The 16,372-nt window shown below is 41.9% G+C and overlaps 1 protein-coding gene across 1 annotated transcript; it reads right to left on the reverse strand.

The window, feature by feature from the left end:
- Nucleotides 1–627: 627 nt before the first annotated feature.
- On the reverse strand, nucleotides 628–16,170 carry LOC119525767 (translation initiation factor IF-2-like). Its single transcript, XM_037824558.1, has 5 exons — nucleotides 15,972–16,170; nucleotides 15,491–15,871; nucleotides 6,148–6,253; nucleotides 3,135–3,313; nucleotides 628–1,405 (listed from the first exon to the last, which is right to left on the reverse strand). Exons 1-4 carry the CDS (start codon nucleotides 16,168–16,170, stop codon nucleotides 3,136–3,138), a joined length of 864 nt encoding a protein of 287 aa, XP_037680486.1. The 3' UTR covers nucleotides 628–1,405; nucleotide 3,135.
- Between the last annotated feature and the right edge of the window lie 202 nt (nucleotides 16,171–16,372).

A 16,372-nucleotide genomic window follows, 5' to 3' on the forward strand; every position in this document is an offset into this window, starting at 1 on the left:
GGGCTGTTGCTAAAAATGGTTACAGAGGTGCAAGAATTAACGTAAGGAGAAGTAGACAGAGGGAATTGAGGGGACTGGAAGCATGGTCCTTGTCCTTGAAAGTCACCTAAAGTAAGCTTAGGGGTAGTGCCCCAGGGACAATAGTGTGAATTTTGGTGAATATTTGATAGGGAGACATTTTGAATGTCATTGTTAGTTACTCCTATACTCCGGTTAGCTCCCTGGCCTGTATAATAGGGTGCTTTGGGGTTTAGACATAGCCAGCAATCTTCAGTTAAGTTGGGGGAAGTTTGGTTTAAGAATTTAAACATGAGTTTAAGTGTATTGAATAGAGACTCTTGTCGGGAGTTTGGAGGTGGAGGGAGGGGAGTTGCTTTTGGAGATAAGGGGTGGCTTTTTATGGTGGAGTAAGGACGGGTAAGTGGGAAAGGAGTAGTTGTTACAGGTATTTTGATGTCGATGGGGTCCAGGAGCCCTATTGGATTTAAGGGCTTAGGACTTTTCCTTTTTTGAATAGTGAATAACACTCCGGGGTCATATCCTGATACATATAGGCGCAATCCCCACGTTTTTCCCCCCAACCACTGGGAATCTTCCCAATGCTGCTGTGGTTCAACAGTAACAGGGTTACAGTTCCCAATTACACAATTTTTAATAGGAGCTTCTGGCCTTATCTCCCTGGTGACCTTTAATAAATGATCTACATTTTTCCATGGGGCTATGGTTTCACAGCCCCAACTATAACAGAAATAATCATCCTCTCCCCCACACTTTGAGGCACTTTTTGCAGACAGATATAATGTTGACTACGCCATAGCCCTCGTTCCAGTTCTAATTTACCACAACTGAAGCCCCAAAGCTCTACCCTTCCCCCTCTCAAATAGGTATTTACAGCTTCTGGTAGATTCCAGAGTCTCCCAAAGAGTTTACATAGGTCAAAAACAAATTTAGGGCTGCCAGGGGTGCTAATCTGGCTGACCACTGTTCCATCAATGGTGCAAGTTAACTGCCACGTATAATTAGTGGCTTGATGGGGGTTCTCGGCGGCTAGCATTGTTACTAGAGTCAGCATAATGGCGTACGTCGCTGCAGCCGAAGTTTTAGGGGATCTGATGTTTTTTTGTATGGACCATTCTGCGTTCTGGTCGGAGTCTGCCTTTTTAATTTGTGAGCGATGTATCCAAAATCTTTTACCTGCGACTTTCATGGCAGTCGGTGTACTTAGAATCACCTGTTAAGGCCCAGCCCAGCGTGCCTCAAGGGAGGAGGGATTCCTTTTTCTGATCCACACTAAATCACCAGGTTCAGCAGTAGGGGTTTCTTCTTCCGCGGTGTCAGGTTTCGGACGGTGGGCGCTGACGACGTGATGGATGTTTTTGGAGCTGTAGTGTAAAGCCTGTAAGGACTTGAGAAGTTCAGAGTTAGACAGGGAGGCAAGCTGCTCCTCCCCTAACTTGGGGAGGAGCGGGGGTGGCCTGCCGAACATGGCTTCGTATGGAGTAATACCTTTTACATAAGGAGTACACCTAGCTTTAAGTAAGGCAAACAGAAGAAGGCTCACCCAGTTTCCACCAGTCTCTAATTTAAGTTTGGTGAGGGTTTCCTTAAGTGTCCGATTCATTCTTTCTACCTGTCCTGAGCTTTGCGGTCTGTAGATGCAGTGTAGCTTCCATTTGATTCCTAATGCTTTTACCAAGTTTTGGGTAACTTGGGCTATAAAAGCCGGACCATTCTCAGACCCCATTTCTACTGGTAGGCCAAACCAAGGGACAATTTCAGCCAATAATTTCTTAGCTACTACCTGAGCTGACTCTGACCGAGTTGGGTAGGTTTTAACTTATCCTGAGAAGGTGTCCACCAGCACAAGTAAGTACTTGTATTCCCCTGGTCTAGGAGGCAGTTTTGTGAAGTTTATTTTTTATTGCTTTTCTGGAAGTTGACCTCTTAGGCAGTGACTGGCGGCAGCAGGGGTACTTACATGGCTTGAGTTGACTTGAGCACAGACGTGACATTTTTTGCTTACTTCTTTTGCTAACTGAAAAAGCTTACGTATGTAAAAGTCAGTTTTTAGCAGTTTAGCTAATTTTGTCCTTTTCAAGTGTGTACTTTGATGCGTTTGGAAAATTAAGTTTCTTCCCAGTGCTTCTGGTAGGAGGATTTTGGAGTAGCCGAATATTAGAGTTTGTATAAGTTGGGGTAGCTTTTAGTACCCGGGGCAGTAGGAGGGGCAAAGCTTGAAGAGGCCCCACTGGTTTTAGGGCTGCTTCTTTGGCCGTCTGGCTGGTGAAAGCATTTTTTTTTTTGCCTCGGGCGTATTTTTTTCTGGAGGTTAGGAGACCACATTCCTGGTAGATGGTTTCATGCAAGTATGCGGTGGCAAATGCATACCGGCTGTCTGTGTAGACAGTTAGGCCAGCCTGCCGCAACCAGATTGAGGTGCTTTGAAACATAGGCTATGACGCGTTTCATGGCCCCAAGCACTGTGTTAACACTCCTTTTGCTGCCCTTTGTGCCTTGGCTACATGCAGCTGGAACGGCTTTTTGAGATTTGGGAGTGCTAAGGCTGGGGCTCGAGTGAGTGCCTGTTTTTAGAGTCTGAAAGGCTCCCTCCTCTTTACAGAATGCATATTGGTTTTGGCTTAGAGGGGGCCCTCTTTGTCCTTCTTTCTTACTGGACAGTCTATTACCTCCTCCCGACTTTTTTTCGAATTTTTGGTTCCTTTTTCGGTTTTTATTCCGCACCTGGTTTTCACTCATGGCAAGTAGGACCTTTGCCATTTTTTTTTATTTAAATCTTCAGAACACTCTCTATTAGTGAAAACTTGTTGAGCAACCTTCACCAACTCGCTTAGTACCTTTCCCTCAAAGCCTTCTAACTTCTGTAATTTTTTCTTTATATTTGGGGCTGACTGGGCAACAAAAGCAATATTAATTGCTCGCCTGTTTTCTGGTGCCTCCAGATTTATAGGGGTGTATAATTGGTAAGCCTCCTGGAGGCACTCTAGAAAAGTGGCAGGGGACTTAGTGGCCCCCCTGAGTTACCTCAGTTACTTTGGACATATCTGTAGGCCTCCGCGCTGCTGCTCAGAGAGCCCCCATTAGAGTCTGGCGGTACCGTTCGAGAGTCTTCTTACCTTAATTCATGTTAGGGTCCCACCAGGGTCGGGTGAAAAGAAAAACGGTTTCGAGGCGGTCTGCTTCCGTGGTAGGTAGATCGTCTGGCCCCACGACTAGTTTCCATCCCTGGGCACGGATTCTCTTCCTCTTCTGACGTGAAAAGGGTTTGCAGAAGTTGATAGTTGTCCTATGTGGGCTGATGGGTAAAGAAAATGGACTCTAACAAAGAGATTAGTTGTTGGGGGTTTTGACCCTCTTGTATTCCTAGCAACTAAAACAGTAGGTGCTTAATAAATATAAACTGAAGCAATCAATATAAAGTATGGTATCTGGGCTTTTGCCCAGAATAAATACTAAAAGTTTCAGCTGGAGCAGGGTTGGATGGAGAGACCAGAAACTAAATTCTGGGTCCCTCCTTGAGGAGGGAGTTAGCAGCAGGGACCCCTGCGCAGCCCGGTGAGGTAGAGCAGCCGGGCCTCAGCATTAGGGGCCCGAACGGATAAAGGACTGAGTCTTTCCCCAAGGGGCATGGCGCCTCAGGCCTGGCTTCAGGTGGGCTGCGGCGCTGGGAGTTTGGAGGGGGGGCACATGTAAAATACAGTAAGAACACTGGGTCAGAGTCTCATTCAATGAACCTCTGTGATAATTTTTCACTGAAAGGAGAGAACTTTTTTTTTACACAAGGTCAAGGGATGAGGATTTGCTCCAAATAGAATTTTGTTGGATTACTCATTTCAACATATTTGAATTTGAATGCAGCTTGCTAGGTTCACTATTAGCAACATTGCACAATTACTTTATGTTATTTAAGAACCATAGAAAGGAATGTTCTAGAAATCTCTTAACTTAAATTTTAAAACAAAACTAAATATTTGCTAAGGGCACGATCTTATTATTAATTTACAATTCAGCCATCAGCAAAAATTTAGTAAGTGGAGCAATTTCATGGATTTCTAAACATGACATGAAAACATGACTGCATACTTACTATCTATTGAACATTTCACTTTATTGATAGAGTTAAAAAATTTCAAGTTGGTGGATTTCATAAAGTAGATGGCAACTTAACATTTTACTGTACTCTACATTCACTTTACTAAACAAAAGCCTTTAAACAGGCCACAAAACACTGCAATAACACATTTATTTCCTAATAAAATAAACCTTTTTAATAACATTGAAGTAAAATGGTTTTATCTTTGCATTAAATGACATACCATGAACTTCTGCAATATAAAACTACTTTAAAAATGAGTATTAAAAGCTATTTACAAACTCCGGAGTGGGAACAAGGGGTCCTCCTGAACTTAGGGTAGGGGGGAACCTGAACTATTCCCGGAAAGGGCCCCGCGCTAGGGGCAGAGGGTCCTATGGAATAAGGTGAGGGCCATGATAAGGGGGGAGTATTTTGTGGGGGGTTGAGGACTGGTGGCCTTTTGGGTGGCCCTTTAGAATGAGTACATCTTGCTTTTTGGAGGTTTAGGTGTTGAACAATTTTAGTCCCAGGGAGCCGAGTGGCAGCCCGCGCCTCCCTGCCCTCAGGTGGCCTGCCTCGCCCCCTGCCCAGGGAAGTGGCCTCTGGCCCCTAGCAGGGTTCCCGTGAGGACATGCAGCACTCGTACCACCATGGTGCCTCAGACATAGACAGGTGGGCTCCAGCGGGACAGCTGTCACTTGGCAGGTCAGCTCCAGCACAGCTCAGTCACAGGGATGAGCGTGAGGCTTACCGTGCCCCATGGGGAGCCTCTGCCCCCACCCCCACCTCCTGGCTGAACGCAGAGAAGCCACTTGTCTTCACTAATCTCCCCCTGCCCCCCGACCTTGGCCTTTCCATGTGGCTGTTTTTGATGCCCAAATACGCTGTTCAGTGGGGCTTTGGCCCACACTCCCAAACAGGGGCTTGCCATTTCTAGAAAGTACAAAAGGATCCTCTGAGGTCAGAGGCTGTAAGACAAAAAGCAAGTGGTGTCACTAAGAAAAGATGAGCCACTTTTAAGCACCAGGCCAGCAGTTAACACCACCTCCCAGGGGGCTGGCATGTCTTCAGGATCTGGGAACACACTGGCTCCAGGACACCCCTGGATGTACAAGCAGACAGATGTCCTGTGACTTATCACGGAACAGAAATACCAAAAACAAAGGATGCTGGGGACCATTCCCTGGCTCACATACTTGGGGATCCGCCTCTGCTCTTTCTCCAGTCAGTGTCCAGCTGGTGACTGCTGATCATAGACAAATAATTTACTGGTGGCCTGTTTTACAGGGGAAAGCTTGTGCCCTGGCCAGAGGCAGGTCCTGGCACCTGCTCACCACTTCAGCGCTTGTTTACCAGCGCTCAAACCTTGGGGATAGGCTTGCCCACCTGGCCCGGCAGCAGGAAGGCAACACCCGAGTCTGTAGCCACGCGCCGCTGCCTGCAGACAAAGGGCCTGTTCACGCCCACCCCAGCCCTCCTGGAGCCTGTGGACAGCACAACATGCAGAAAAATGATTAAGCCATTTGGGGCGGTCAGTGAGGATGCCGATCCAGGTTTCAATATAGGGAATTTGATTCGGGTGTCCTGCACTCCCATAAATGACTCTTTGAACCTGAAAGGTAATTAGCAAATTTAGAGTCCCCTGGGAGGGGGGCAATTAGAATTTGGTAAGGTTGGCCATTTGAATTTGCAAAGGGCCCGGAGAGCTCCTGGGTTGACCGTAGCCCCCAACCCTGCAGCTCGTCGGCGGAAGTCCTGAACATTTTTCAAAAAACATTGCAACGGAGAGCAAGCGGAAGCAGATGGAGACTGACCCTATGGGACTGACAGTTGGCAAAACAGAAACAGAACGGAACAAAGACACCAACAACAAAACACAAAACAGAGACTAAGTCTGCGCTAAGAGACCAATTCCAAACCTGTACCAGAACCTAAAACCTGAGGCCACCAGCCACCGTCGTGGTCCGAGGCCGGGTCTCGGAGTTACGGCTGCGTCCAGCCCTCCCAAAGACCCTAAAGGGGTTCCCCACCAGACCAGATTAGAGATCTCTTACCGTTGTGGGCCCATGTCCAGATGGCTCCAGAGGCAGATTTTCGAATCTCGAGGCCCGACCACTCGGTTCTCCACCGGGGCTGAGGAACGTCTCTCAGCGCGCCCCCCTGGGGGAAGACCGGTAGTCAGACCTCGTCTCGACCGATAAGCCTCGGAGTACGCCGAGGAGAAAATTCTCGCTGGGGCCTCCAAATGTTATGGTGCCCGCGAGTTAAGGTACAAGACAGCCAAACGGAATTTAAAAGAGCCTTTATTAGTCGGCTAGCTGGCGGCTGCTGCCTGTCACTCCGCGCAGGGAGTTCAGTGAGCAGCAGCCGCCTGGAGAGTGCTTGAGACTTATATAGGCAGAAATCACATCCTGAAAATGCAAGCAAGCTACTTTGACAAAAGCAGAGTCGACGGCTAATTAATGGGTGCTTAAGGTCTTTAGCAACCTTGAGAAATTTTCTCAAGGCTGGTGCAATGGTTAATTATTGGAATGGTTACGCTTGGCTAATGCATACATCCGCAAGTCTCACTCCCTAAAATGGCACAGTTTCACTCCCTTCCTCTCAGGGCTTTAATGTTTACTTTGCAGTCATTACTGGTTGAGGGGGAAGGGGACTCTCTTGTTACAGATTAAGGGGAGGGAGCCCACTTCAGAAAGCCACTATTGTTTGCTCTAAATAGAAATATTTTTGTGTAAGTGTAATAAAGCCAAATTATTATTATTCAATTCTAGGTATAAATTTGGCTGTTTGGCAAAGATTCTGAGCTAGAATCCCTGACTCTCTTAGATAGTGAGATATGTAAAAGGAGGAAAGGCAGAGAATCAGAGCACAGAAGTTACAAGGTTCTGATTTCCAGATGCTGCAAGCTGTGTTGGCTTCAAAACCTTCATTCTGCTTTCTGACACAGTTAATTTACACATGCATAATTTTTATAAGATTATTATATCTCACTATTATTTTAATGCTCTATAGCACTTTAATCTAATTAAAACTGGCCCATTCATTTATTCATTGACTCATTAAAAAATATTTATTTTCTACCATGTGCCAAATGCTTTTTTAATTATCAAAGCTTAGGTAGTGAAAAAGGAGACAAAAGAAATCCTTTCCTTCATGAAGATGTACATTAACAAATAAATATGAGCTATAAATAGGTAGGTAGCTAGGTATGATGATCAGAATTATACAGGAAAATAATGTAGGTAAAGTGGGGGATAGGGAATATTCAAAAAGATAATCAAAGGCCTGAGTGAGATGAGGGACATAGTTATGAAACTATCTTTGAGAAGACTGTCCCAGAGAAAAGAGCTAACACAAAAAGCATTAGGCATATTCAAGACACAACAAGTTTGTTGGCATTGCTAGAATAGAGTGAGTTAGGAGAAAAGGGAAGGAGATAAGGTCAAAGAAGTACCAAGGGACCAGATCACATATGATCTTGTAAGTCACTGGAAGGTTTTTGGCTTTGACTGTAAGTGAATTATGCACTCCATCCCTTGTGTGAGGGTTAAGAATGACATGTTTTGAGATACAACTTTAAATATTTTCAGTCTGCTGAATAAACAATGGACTACTTTATTTTAAGAAACTATAAGGTATCTGAAAATGAGAAAAGTCAGGTAGCCATTACAATTAATTAGGCAAGAGATAATATTGACTTGGACCAGGATGTTAGAAGAGGAGGTGGGGTTTCTAAATATATTTAGAAGGTAGAACCAATGGGATTTAGTGGTTGAAACTCAGGAAGGAATCCAAAGGGTTTGGCTTAGCAACTGGAAAGACAGCATTCCCATGAACTGAGATAGATATCATTGTAGGAAGATGAAACTTTGGTTAAGTTTGGGATGAAGAATTCCTTTTGGAATATGATTTTGAGATATATTTTAGACATTTAAGTTGAGATGCCAAGTAGGCAGTTGAACATATGAGAGTGAAGCATGGGAAGAGTTTGGACTGGGAAAAATTATTTGAGAGGCATTACCATGTAGATAACATTTGAAATCATGAGATTGTTTGAAATCACCAAAATAATATTTATAGACATGGTATAAAAGAAATTTGAGAACTGATCCTTCTTTAGGAGTTGGTAATATAAGGTAAGATGAGCAAAGAACATAGAGGAGAAGCAAATAAGGTGGAAAAAAAACTAGGAGTATGTCATGTCCTGAAAACAAATTGAAAAAGTGATTTAATGAGGTTGGATGAAATGTGAAAGGTGAAGATAAAGAATAATGAGGTCTGAGACTTTAAATATTCTATTTGAAAATATGAAGGTGATAGGCCATTTTGACAATGGTACTTGTGTTGAAGAGGGTATCCATAGAGAACAGATAATAAAAATTATAGAATATTTGAAGAGAAAGTAGAGAAAAGAAGTAGATAAAACTCTCAGGAATTTTGATGTAAATGAAACTGAAATACTAGTGTCACTTAGGGACCAAATGAGAGGAAAGTGAGATCAAGAGAGAGTTTGTTTTATGTAATTAGAAATTATAATACATTTTTAAGCTTATGAAAACATCTAGAACAGAAGATAAAATCATGTGTCACTAAAATGCCTTTTAATAGGCAAGAGGATATGGGATCAAATGCAATAATAGAAGGGTTGGCTTTGTACAACATATGCAGCTCATCTGTAGTAGCTGGAGGAAAGATAGGGTACATGGACCCTAGTAGTCTGTTTCATAATTGTAAATCCTTCTATTTTGCATTTGTATAACTTTCCATGGCCACTATGTGCTCTCCACATCCTAGAGTCCCTTCACAGTCACAGTCCAAATTCTTTCTTCTCTAAGATATTTTATTTGATAACAATTCACACCTTTGCCTGTCTTGCCTGAACTGTGATGACACTAACTAATAAGGTACATTTCAGTGTTCAACATATTATGTCTTGTTTGGTCCTCAGTACCATGTGTACAAGATTTGACTCTCCAAAACAGGTTAAAACTCTAGATATCTCTACTGTATTCACCCATACAACTGGTGAACTTATGCATTTTTAAAGACCACCACATAATTTGCTCTTTTCCTGAGGAACGTTTTGTGACCCTCTCCCCAGAGTTAAATCCTTCTTTCCTTCTGTCTCTAGCATTTTCTGTCCCAAGCTCAAATCTCTTTAAAAACAACTCTCAAACATGATTGGAAATATATCTCTTAAATTCCCCTATTGATTATTTAGAATAGTAATTGAATGTTACTTTATTTGCATTGTGAGCTATAAGACACTATCTTGCACATAACAGGTGCTAAACTTATAGATGAAAAAAGTAAAAATATTTAGCATTATGTTAAGTATATAGCAGTAGGTGCTGACCGAAGGACATTTAGTAGTTGAAATCATTGGGTACTAGGAGCAGTGATTCAATTTCTTATGGTTATTAGTAAATAGATTTTAGTCACAGAATAAAGGACTATTTATCTCTGGCAAGAGGTAGGGGAGGTGGATCATTGTTGATTGTGGTAAACACAAGTTTTATCGATGGTTTTCTCAGTGTAAAACCTTTCATCCTTGGAGATTTGCAAAGAGTGTTTCATTTGATTTGAAGGTCATGTTTTATTCTTCTCTGTAATGTCCTTTCTTTATGTAGCTCTTCAGTTTCCCTCATTTTAAAAATCAGTCATCTCTCTCAATTGCATTTGCTCATTTCACTGAATCATGCATTTGCATGATGTTTATTAATACTGTCTGCATTATAGTGGTGCAATTTTATTACTTCTGGGATGTAATTTTTGCCTAATCTAGGCATATCACAGTTTTACAAAAGAAAAGGAAAATAGATTCCATATTGTATACTGGTGCCACTTGACTTAGTGAACGTTGATAGAGAAGAGTGTCAGCTCAGTGGGAGAGGTTAGTGACATGAGCTATAACTGTCATACAATCCAGCTCAATTAACTTCTTTCAATTATCTATTGAATAACTCTTCCCAGGAAACTTGATCTATTCTTTTCCCCACTGTCAGGTACACTCTAACACCAACTTTTTGTTTTACTGGCAAATTCTCCATTTTCTTTTTTTGGTTTAGATGCCATCCCCTCAAATATAAATTTTACCTCTCTCCCCCCACCACATTGCCTCCACCATTATTCTTTCTCAATACTATGTTCTTTCAAAACTCCTAAAACAATGATTGCAATTTATTTTTGTGTTTAAGTAAGTTATATCTAGCACAGTACTTGGCAGACAGTTTGTACTCCACATATTTTTAATTAATTAATAAGTATTGAATGGATGGATGGAATGACAGATAAATGGATGGATGGATGGGTGGGTGGATGGAGGAATGAATTTTGAACTTGTGGGGTGCTTAGGCCTTTTTTCATTCATAGCACACTTAGAACATATAAGATTATCCAGGGATTTATGTTTTATCAGTAAAATAAGACATAAGATATTTCCTAGCTTTCATTAAAAGGAATTTTAATTATTACATAATATATCTTTGAGTAGATGAACCAAAGATTGTCTACTATAAGCCAGATATGATAAAAGAGCTTTATCCAACTATTGATCTGTTCCTCACAGTGATGCTGCAATGTAAACTGCATTATTTTTATTTTGCATTTGGGAAAGCTGAGGCACAATAAATTCAATCAAATTTCTCAAAGTCTTATAGCTAATATGTGGCAGAACTGGGTATTAAACCCAAAATTGTCTGACTCAAAAACTGTTGCTCTTTCTAATAAACCAAGCCAACTCTATATATAATCTTAACAAATCTATCAAAAACATGTGATGCATTAATTGTTATAAGAATATGTATTGACTAAATTAAATCACTTAAATTTTAATACATACTGATAATATTAATATGTGCAATGATAATGATAAGTTAGAGGCTGCAAACTGGTAATCTCTGAGCCAGATTGGGGAAAAGTGGTGCAACAAAGAGATTGAGTAAAATGTTAAAAAATTTTGAACAATTATTTTGTTTGTTGGAAGAATTCACACCTATACATGCAGGCACACACAATTCAGATACCTGTCCTCTCCTGAGAAATCTTGAGTTATTTCAGTATAGGATTCCTGTTTTGCTGGCAGAAGTGTGTTAGAGCCTGGAGGTGCTGCCTCTTTTAGATGAAGTAACAGCCTCCAATTCACCCGTCACAGCAGGCCAGTTTATCTCTCTGGTAACTAGACACTTTCATTTGAGGTCAATCATATAATAGATCTAAGAACTCTCATTTAGAATCTGAAGAAAATTAAATTCTTCTTATTTCCCATTTCTCTTCTCTTCCTCTACTGGCACTGCAACAAGTCTCATTACCATAGTTTGAAACACTCCTTACTGCAAAAATTACAGTTAATATGAAAATGAAATTACAAAATTATTTTAATTATTGAAGACAAATTTGTATAGAGTTCCTTGATACTGATAAGTGTCTGATAAAACTATAATAATATACAATTGAGAGGAGGAAAAATATATAAAATTAACCACCATTCAAACACCACATTGAATTTCAGCTTATACTAATTTTCATTTTCAGGAAGACATTAATAGATTCTATTTAATTTTAACTGAGCTAAAAGAAACATAATCAACAAAACAAAGAAACTCCAGCTAATTAATTCCCAAGCAACTATGCTTCTTAAAATATGATTGTGTTTGAGTCACATGAGGTTGTTTTGGTGACAGAGGTGGGAGATTTTATAATTTTAAAGTTATATATGTTGCCTTGCCCATGATCATAGGTGGCTCATGTATTGAGACAGGAAAAATAAACAAACAAATAATGATTTTGTTGAACTCTTTTAACAACACAAGGAGAAAAAATAATCTCTGTATTTCTTCCCTCCATTATAAAAAGCCAAAGAATAGTATTTTGCCAGTGGGCCTACTTCTATCCTTTGGAGAGCTGACAGACTTAAATAACAAAATAAAATCAAACACCCTATAAATGTTAGATCCAGAGGCTAATTATATCTCTAACCCTCCATGTGGCTTTTGAGGTGAATACATCAATATTGACTGAGTTCTCCTGATTACAAGCAGACACACCTGTTAGCCAGTACATTACCAGCATTACACTGTGAGCCAATGAATCCACAGATACACAGTCCTTGACACAAAAATACATACGTGATACCTAGATGTCCATGTAATCAATACATATGAAGCAGAAACACTTCACAGAAACATTTTTAGGATTTAAGTCACAGCTTAGAATGCCTTGAATGCAATATTTTCACAAGCTATGACCTTATGAATTAAATTGATCTTTTCTACCCTATGGCAATTTAGGAAACCATTTCACCAATAATGTTGAGCACTCTGGTTATAGATGCAAACCTATGAAACACGGGTCAAAGTAAAAGAAAAAGTTAGATCTATTTGAATATATCCAACTATACTGCACTCAAGGGCAGTAAGAATCACCAAGTAGAATTAATATTCTTTTACTGTCTTTTTCATATAATTTTATTGTTTCCAAAATGCGTCTGCAAAAACTCAAGGAATAAAGAATATTTTCCACTATTCATGGAGATTGAAGAGAGATGAGAAATAAATAATTCCCATATTCAATGATGAAAACTGTGTTTCATACTAGAGCAGTGGTTATAAATATATTGATATATTCACATCCTTAACTATATATTTATCAATATCAAATAGCTAACATGTATTGAATACTTTGTGTTAGGATTTACACTGCTTTGTATGAAGTATCCACATATAACTCAAGTTGGTATGAAATATTAGATGAGGCATGTTCCAGCTTGCTAAAGCTGCTATTATGCAAATGGATAGGCTCTTATAAAGGATATATATTAGGTTACAAATTTACAGGTTTAAGGCCATAAAAGCGTCCAAACTAAGGCATCAACAAAAGGATACCTTCAATGAAAAAAGGATGATGTCATCTGGAATACCTCTGTCAGCTGGGAAGTCACAAAGCTGGCATCTACTGGTCTTTTACTCCTGGATTCTTGTTCCAAAATGGCTTTCTCCAAAATGTCTCTGGGTTTCTGTCTCTTTTAACTGCCCTCTCAGATCCTGTGCATGCTCCCTCTAAGAATCTGTGGGTCCTCTGTTAGCTTATCCAGGGCAAACTCTGGGCTTAATCTCTTAACATCTCCAAATGTCCTTCTATCTGCATCTCCAGGTATCTGGGTCTGTGTCAGCCCCTGAGCTCTCTTAAGGACTCCAATAAACTAAACAAGACCCATCTTGAATGGGATGGGGTCACACCTCTATGGAAATAATTTAATCAAAATGTCTCAACTGCAGTTGGATGCATCACATCTCCATGGAAACAACATAATCAAAATATACCACCAATAGTAAGTCTGCACACACAATATTTCATTAAACGACATAGTCTTCCCTGGGGTATGTAGCAGTTTCAAACAGGCACACAGTGCCTGAAAATAAATTAGTTTAGAAACTTAAGCATGTTTGACAGGCAAGAGATCCAGGATTTTATTTTAGCTCAATCTGAATCCAAAGCCTATATTGTCCTTATTTGGGAGAATGTAAGTTTAAACAGATGCGCGCGTGCGCGCGCGCGCGCGCACACACACACACACACACACACACACACACACACGAATTTTTGTAGACACATAAGTATTGTCTTCTGTTGACAGGAATGTGATAAACAAAATTCCACAAACTTAAATAACAGAAATTTATTGTTTTACACCTTGGAGGCTGCAAGTCCAAAATCAAGCTCTCAGCAGGGAATGCCTCCTCCAATGTCTATAGCATGCTGGTGGTAGCTTGCTGGCAATCGTTCTCTGCATCCTCACATACTGATCTGTCTCTTCCTGTCCCCTCCTGTTTCTTGTACTTTCTTGTCCAAATTTTGTTTGCTCATAAAGACTCCATTCATACCAGATTAAGGCCCATCCTGATTCAATTTGTCCTCATCTTAAAAGGATCTCCAAAGATCCTATTAATAAATGAGTTCACACTCACAGTACCAGGGGTTAGGACTTGAACATGTCTTTGTGGGAGACATTATCCAGTCTACCACACACATATTCACACACACATAAGAATACATCTGAACACAAACCAACAGGAAAAATATAATTAAGAGGAATTATTTTTCACAAATTGATATATACAATGAGCATTATATACTTGTGTATATGTTTTGGGTAATTTCCCAAATTTTCATAATCAAGCAGAGTTCTGGAACCAAACTCCTCATCTTACCTTGAACTTTTAGTGACTTCTCCTGAAAACTCCATATATATTACTGTCATCATTTCACCTGTTACCCAATTGGACATTCATTATCTTTGTTAATTCTTCTATCTTTCTTAATTTCCATATCCAGTCACTCATCCTTTACATTACGCCTTTGCGGAGGCCTAAACCTCCTTTTGGCTTTGTGGGAAGCTGAGTTTTGTTGCTTATCTTATGATATTTGCACAAAATGCTTTACTCTTAGAGAATCCTTGCTAATACATTAGCTATTTAGCTTAAGTAATTGCTTCTCTTAGAGAAATCTGCATGTTGACCACGGACTGTCCATGATTAAAACAATTTCAAAAACTAAAGTATAGTTTTTCGCCATGAAAATGACTTCATCAGAAGTTTTATTGAGTCTTGAACATTTCAATTGTCTGTTCCACAGTTGTCCATCAAGAAGATACATTTCATCTCTGTATTTAATATTGGTTCCATCCTTCTGTTACAAGGAAGGCTCTTTCTGGAAGACAATTTTTAAATGTCTTTTTAAAATGCTTGTGTGTGTGTTTGTGTGTGTGTGTGTGTGTTTGTACATTTGTATATGGTTGCTGGTCCATTCTGCCACAATGGATATTTGAGGATTGATTCAACCTGTCAAGCCCTATTCCAGTTTTATATAATTCTCTCATCAATGACACACAAAGCTTCCTTGATACAAAATGACACCAAATGGTGGCATTAAGTATGTTATGTAAAATGCCTAAAATTAAATGAATACATTTTTGAGTATACTTAATATATTAAGGAACAGATCTTAAATTTGGACAAGTAATTATGAAGGTTTGTAATCTTTGGTAAACCAGAAATGATTCTTCTTACCTACTATGCAGCTCCTCCTGAAGGCAGCTGATTATATTTAAAAAGAGCAACAGAAACAAAGAGAGGTATAAGTGGCCCTAAATTACCTGGAAGGTAACTTTGGAAATCAAAACTCTGTATTTATTTGATATGTCTGTAATTCCCATTTGTAAGAACTACATAAATGGAGCTTTTGTGTATTTCAATGTTGTCCAATTTTAACAAAAGTATCTTTATTATAATTTACTTTTCAGAATATTGACCCCCGCCCCCCTCGCGCGGCCCCCGGGTAATCTGGGGTGGGCGGGGCCTGCCGGGAGCCCCCCCGGCCCCCCTGGGACCCCCTCACCTGGCCCGGGGGGCTGGGGAGGCTCGGTGAGCTCCATGCCGGGCGCGCGGCTTGCCTTGCCCGGCCGCCGCGCCGCCCCGCCCCGCCCGCTCTCCTCGCCGCTTGTGGGGCGCCGAGACCCCCGAAGCTCCCGGAGGGCGGGAACCTGTCCTGCCTGACTCCCCGGGACCCGGTGACCTCCTCCGGCCCGGCGGAGCCCGGAGGCGGGGCTCCGGGGGCGCGCCAGCCCCCTCCCAAAATGGCAAACTGAAAGTGTCCCGCCCCGGCCCGGGCGGGAGTCGCCGGGCGGGGGTCTGTGGGGGGCCTTGAAGGCCTGGGGGAGGGAACCAGGCTGGCCCTGATCCCGGGCCGCCCCGCCCCCTCGGGACCCCGGCAGAGGCCCTCAAATGTCTTACATTCAGAGGCCTCTGGCTCCTCCCCCTTGGGTGGCGGGGCCGGGGTCTGTGGGGGGCCTGGAAGGCCCCGGGGGAGGGGACCCGGCTGGCCTTGGTCCCGGGCCGCCCCTCCCCCTCTGGGCCCCGGTAGACGCGCTCAAAGCTTCCCCCCGCCTGTGGGACCCCGAGTTCCCCGAGGGTCCTGGGGAGCGGGGACCCGGCCTGCCCGAGTCCCCGGGGCCTGGAGGCCTCCCCGGGCCCGGCGGAGCTATGGGAGAAAGTGTGTTCATACTGTGTCTTCCTCATATTCCTGCGTGGCTCGGGGGTGGTATGATCGGGGTTTTGTTCCTGTGTATTCCTATCGGGGTCTTAGATGGTTTCCACGCCAGGGATCTCATAAGGGTTCTCAGAGTATTGCAGCATACGAACGTTGATATTGTTTTGCTGGAGCCCAAGGAGGAAGATACCCATGAATCAGAGAGCTAGCATCATGTAGCAACAGAGCAAA

Source organism: Choloepus didactylus (assembly GCF_015220235.1).
Source record: "Choloepus didactylus isolate mChoDid1 chromosome 26 unlocalized genomic scaffold, mChoDid1.pri SUPER_26_unloc2, whole genome shotgun sequence".
NCBI classification, from domain to species: domain Eukaryota; kingdom Metazoa; phylum Chordata; class Mammalia; order Pilosa; family Megalonychidae; genus Choloepus; species Choloepus didactylus.

Excerpts from the sequence above, each read along its gene's own strand:
- LOC119525767 (XM_037824558.1), bottom strand. The coding sequence starts at position 16,170 with ATGAGGAAGACACAGTATGAACACACTTTCTCCCATAGCTCCGCCGGG. Across the intron at positions 15,872-15,971 it reads GCGGCCCGGGACCAAGGCCA|GGCCTCTGCCGGGGTCCCGA; the intron begins GCCGGGTCCCCT and ends AAGACATTTGAG. Across the intron at positions 3,314-6,147 it reads CTGGACATGGGCCCACAACG|CCCACATAGGACAACTATCA; the intron begins GTAAGAGATCTC and ends TTTACCCATCAG.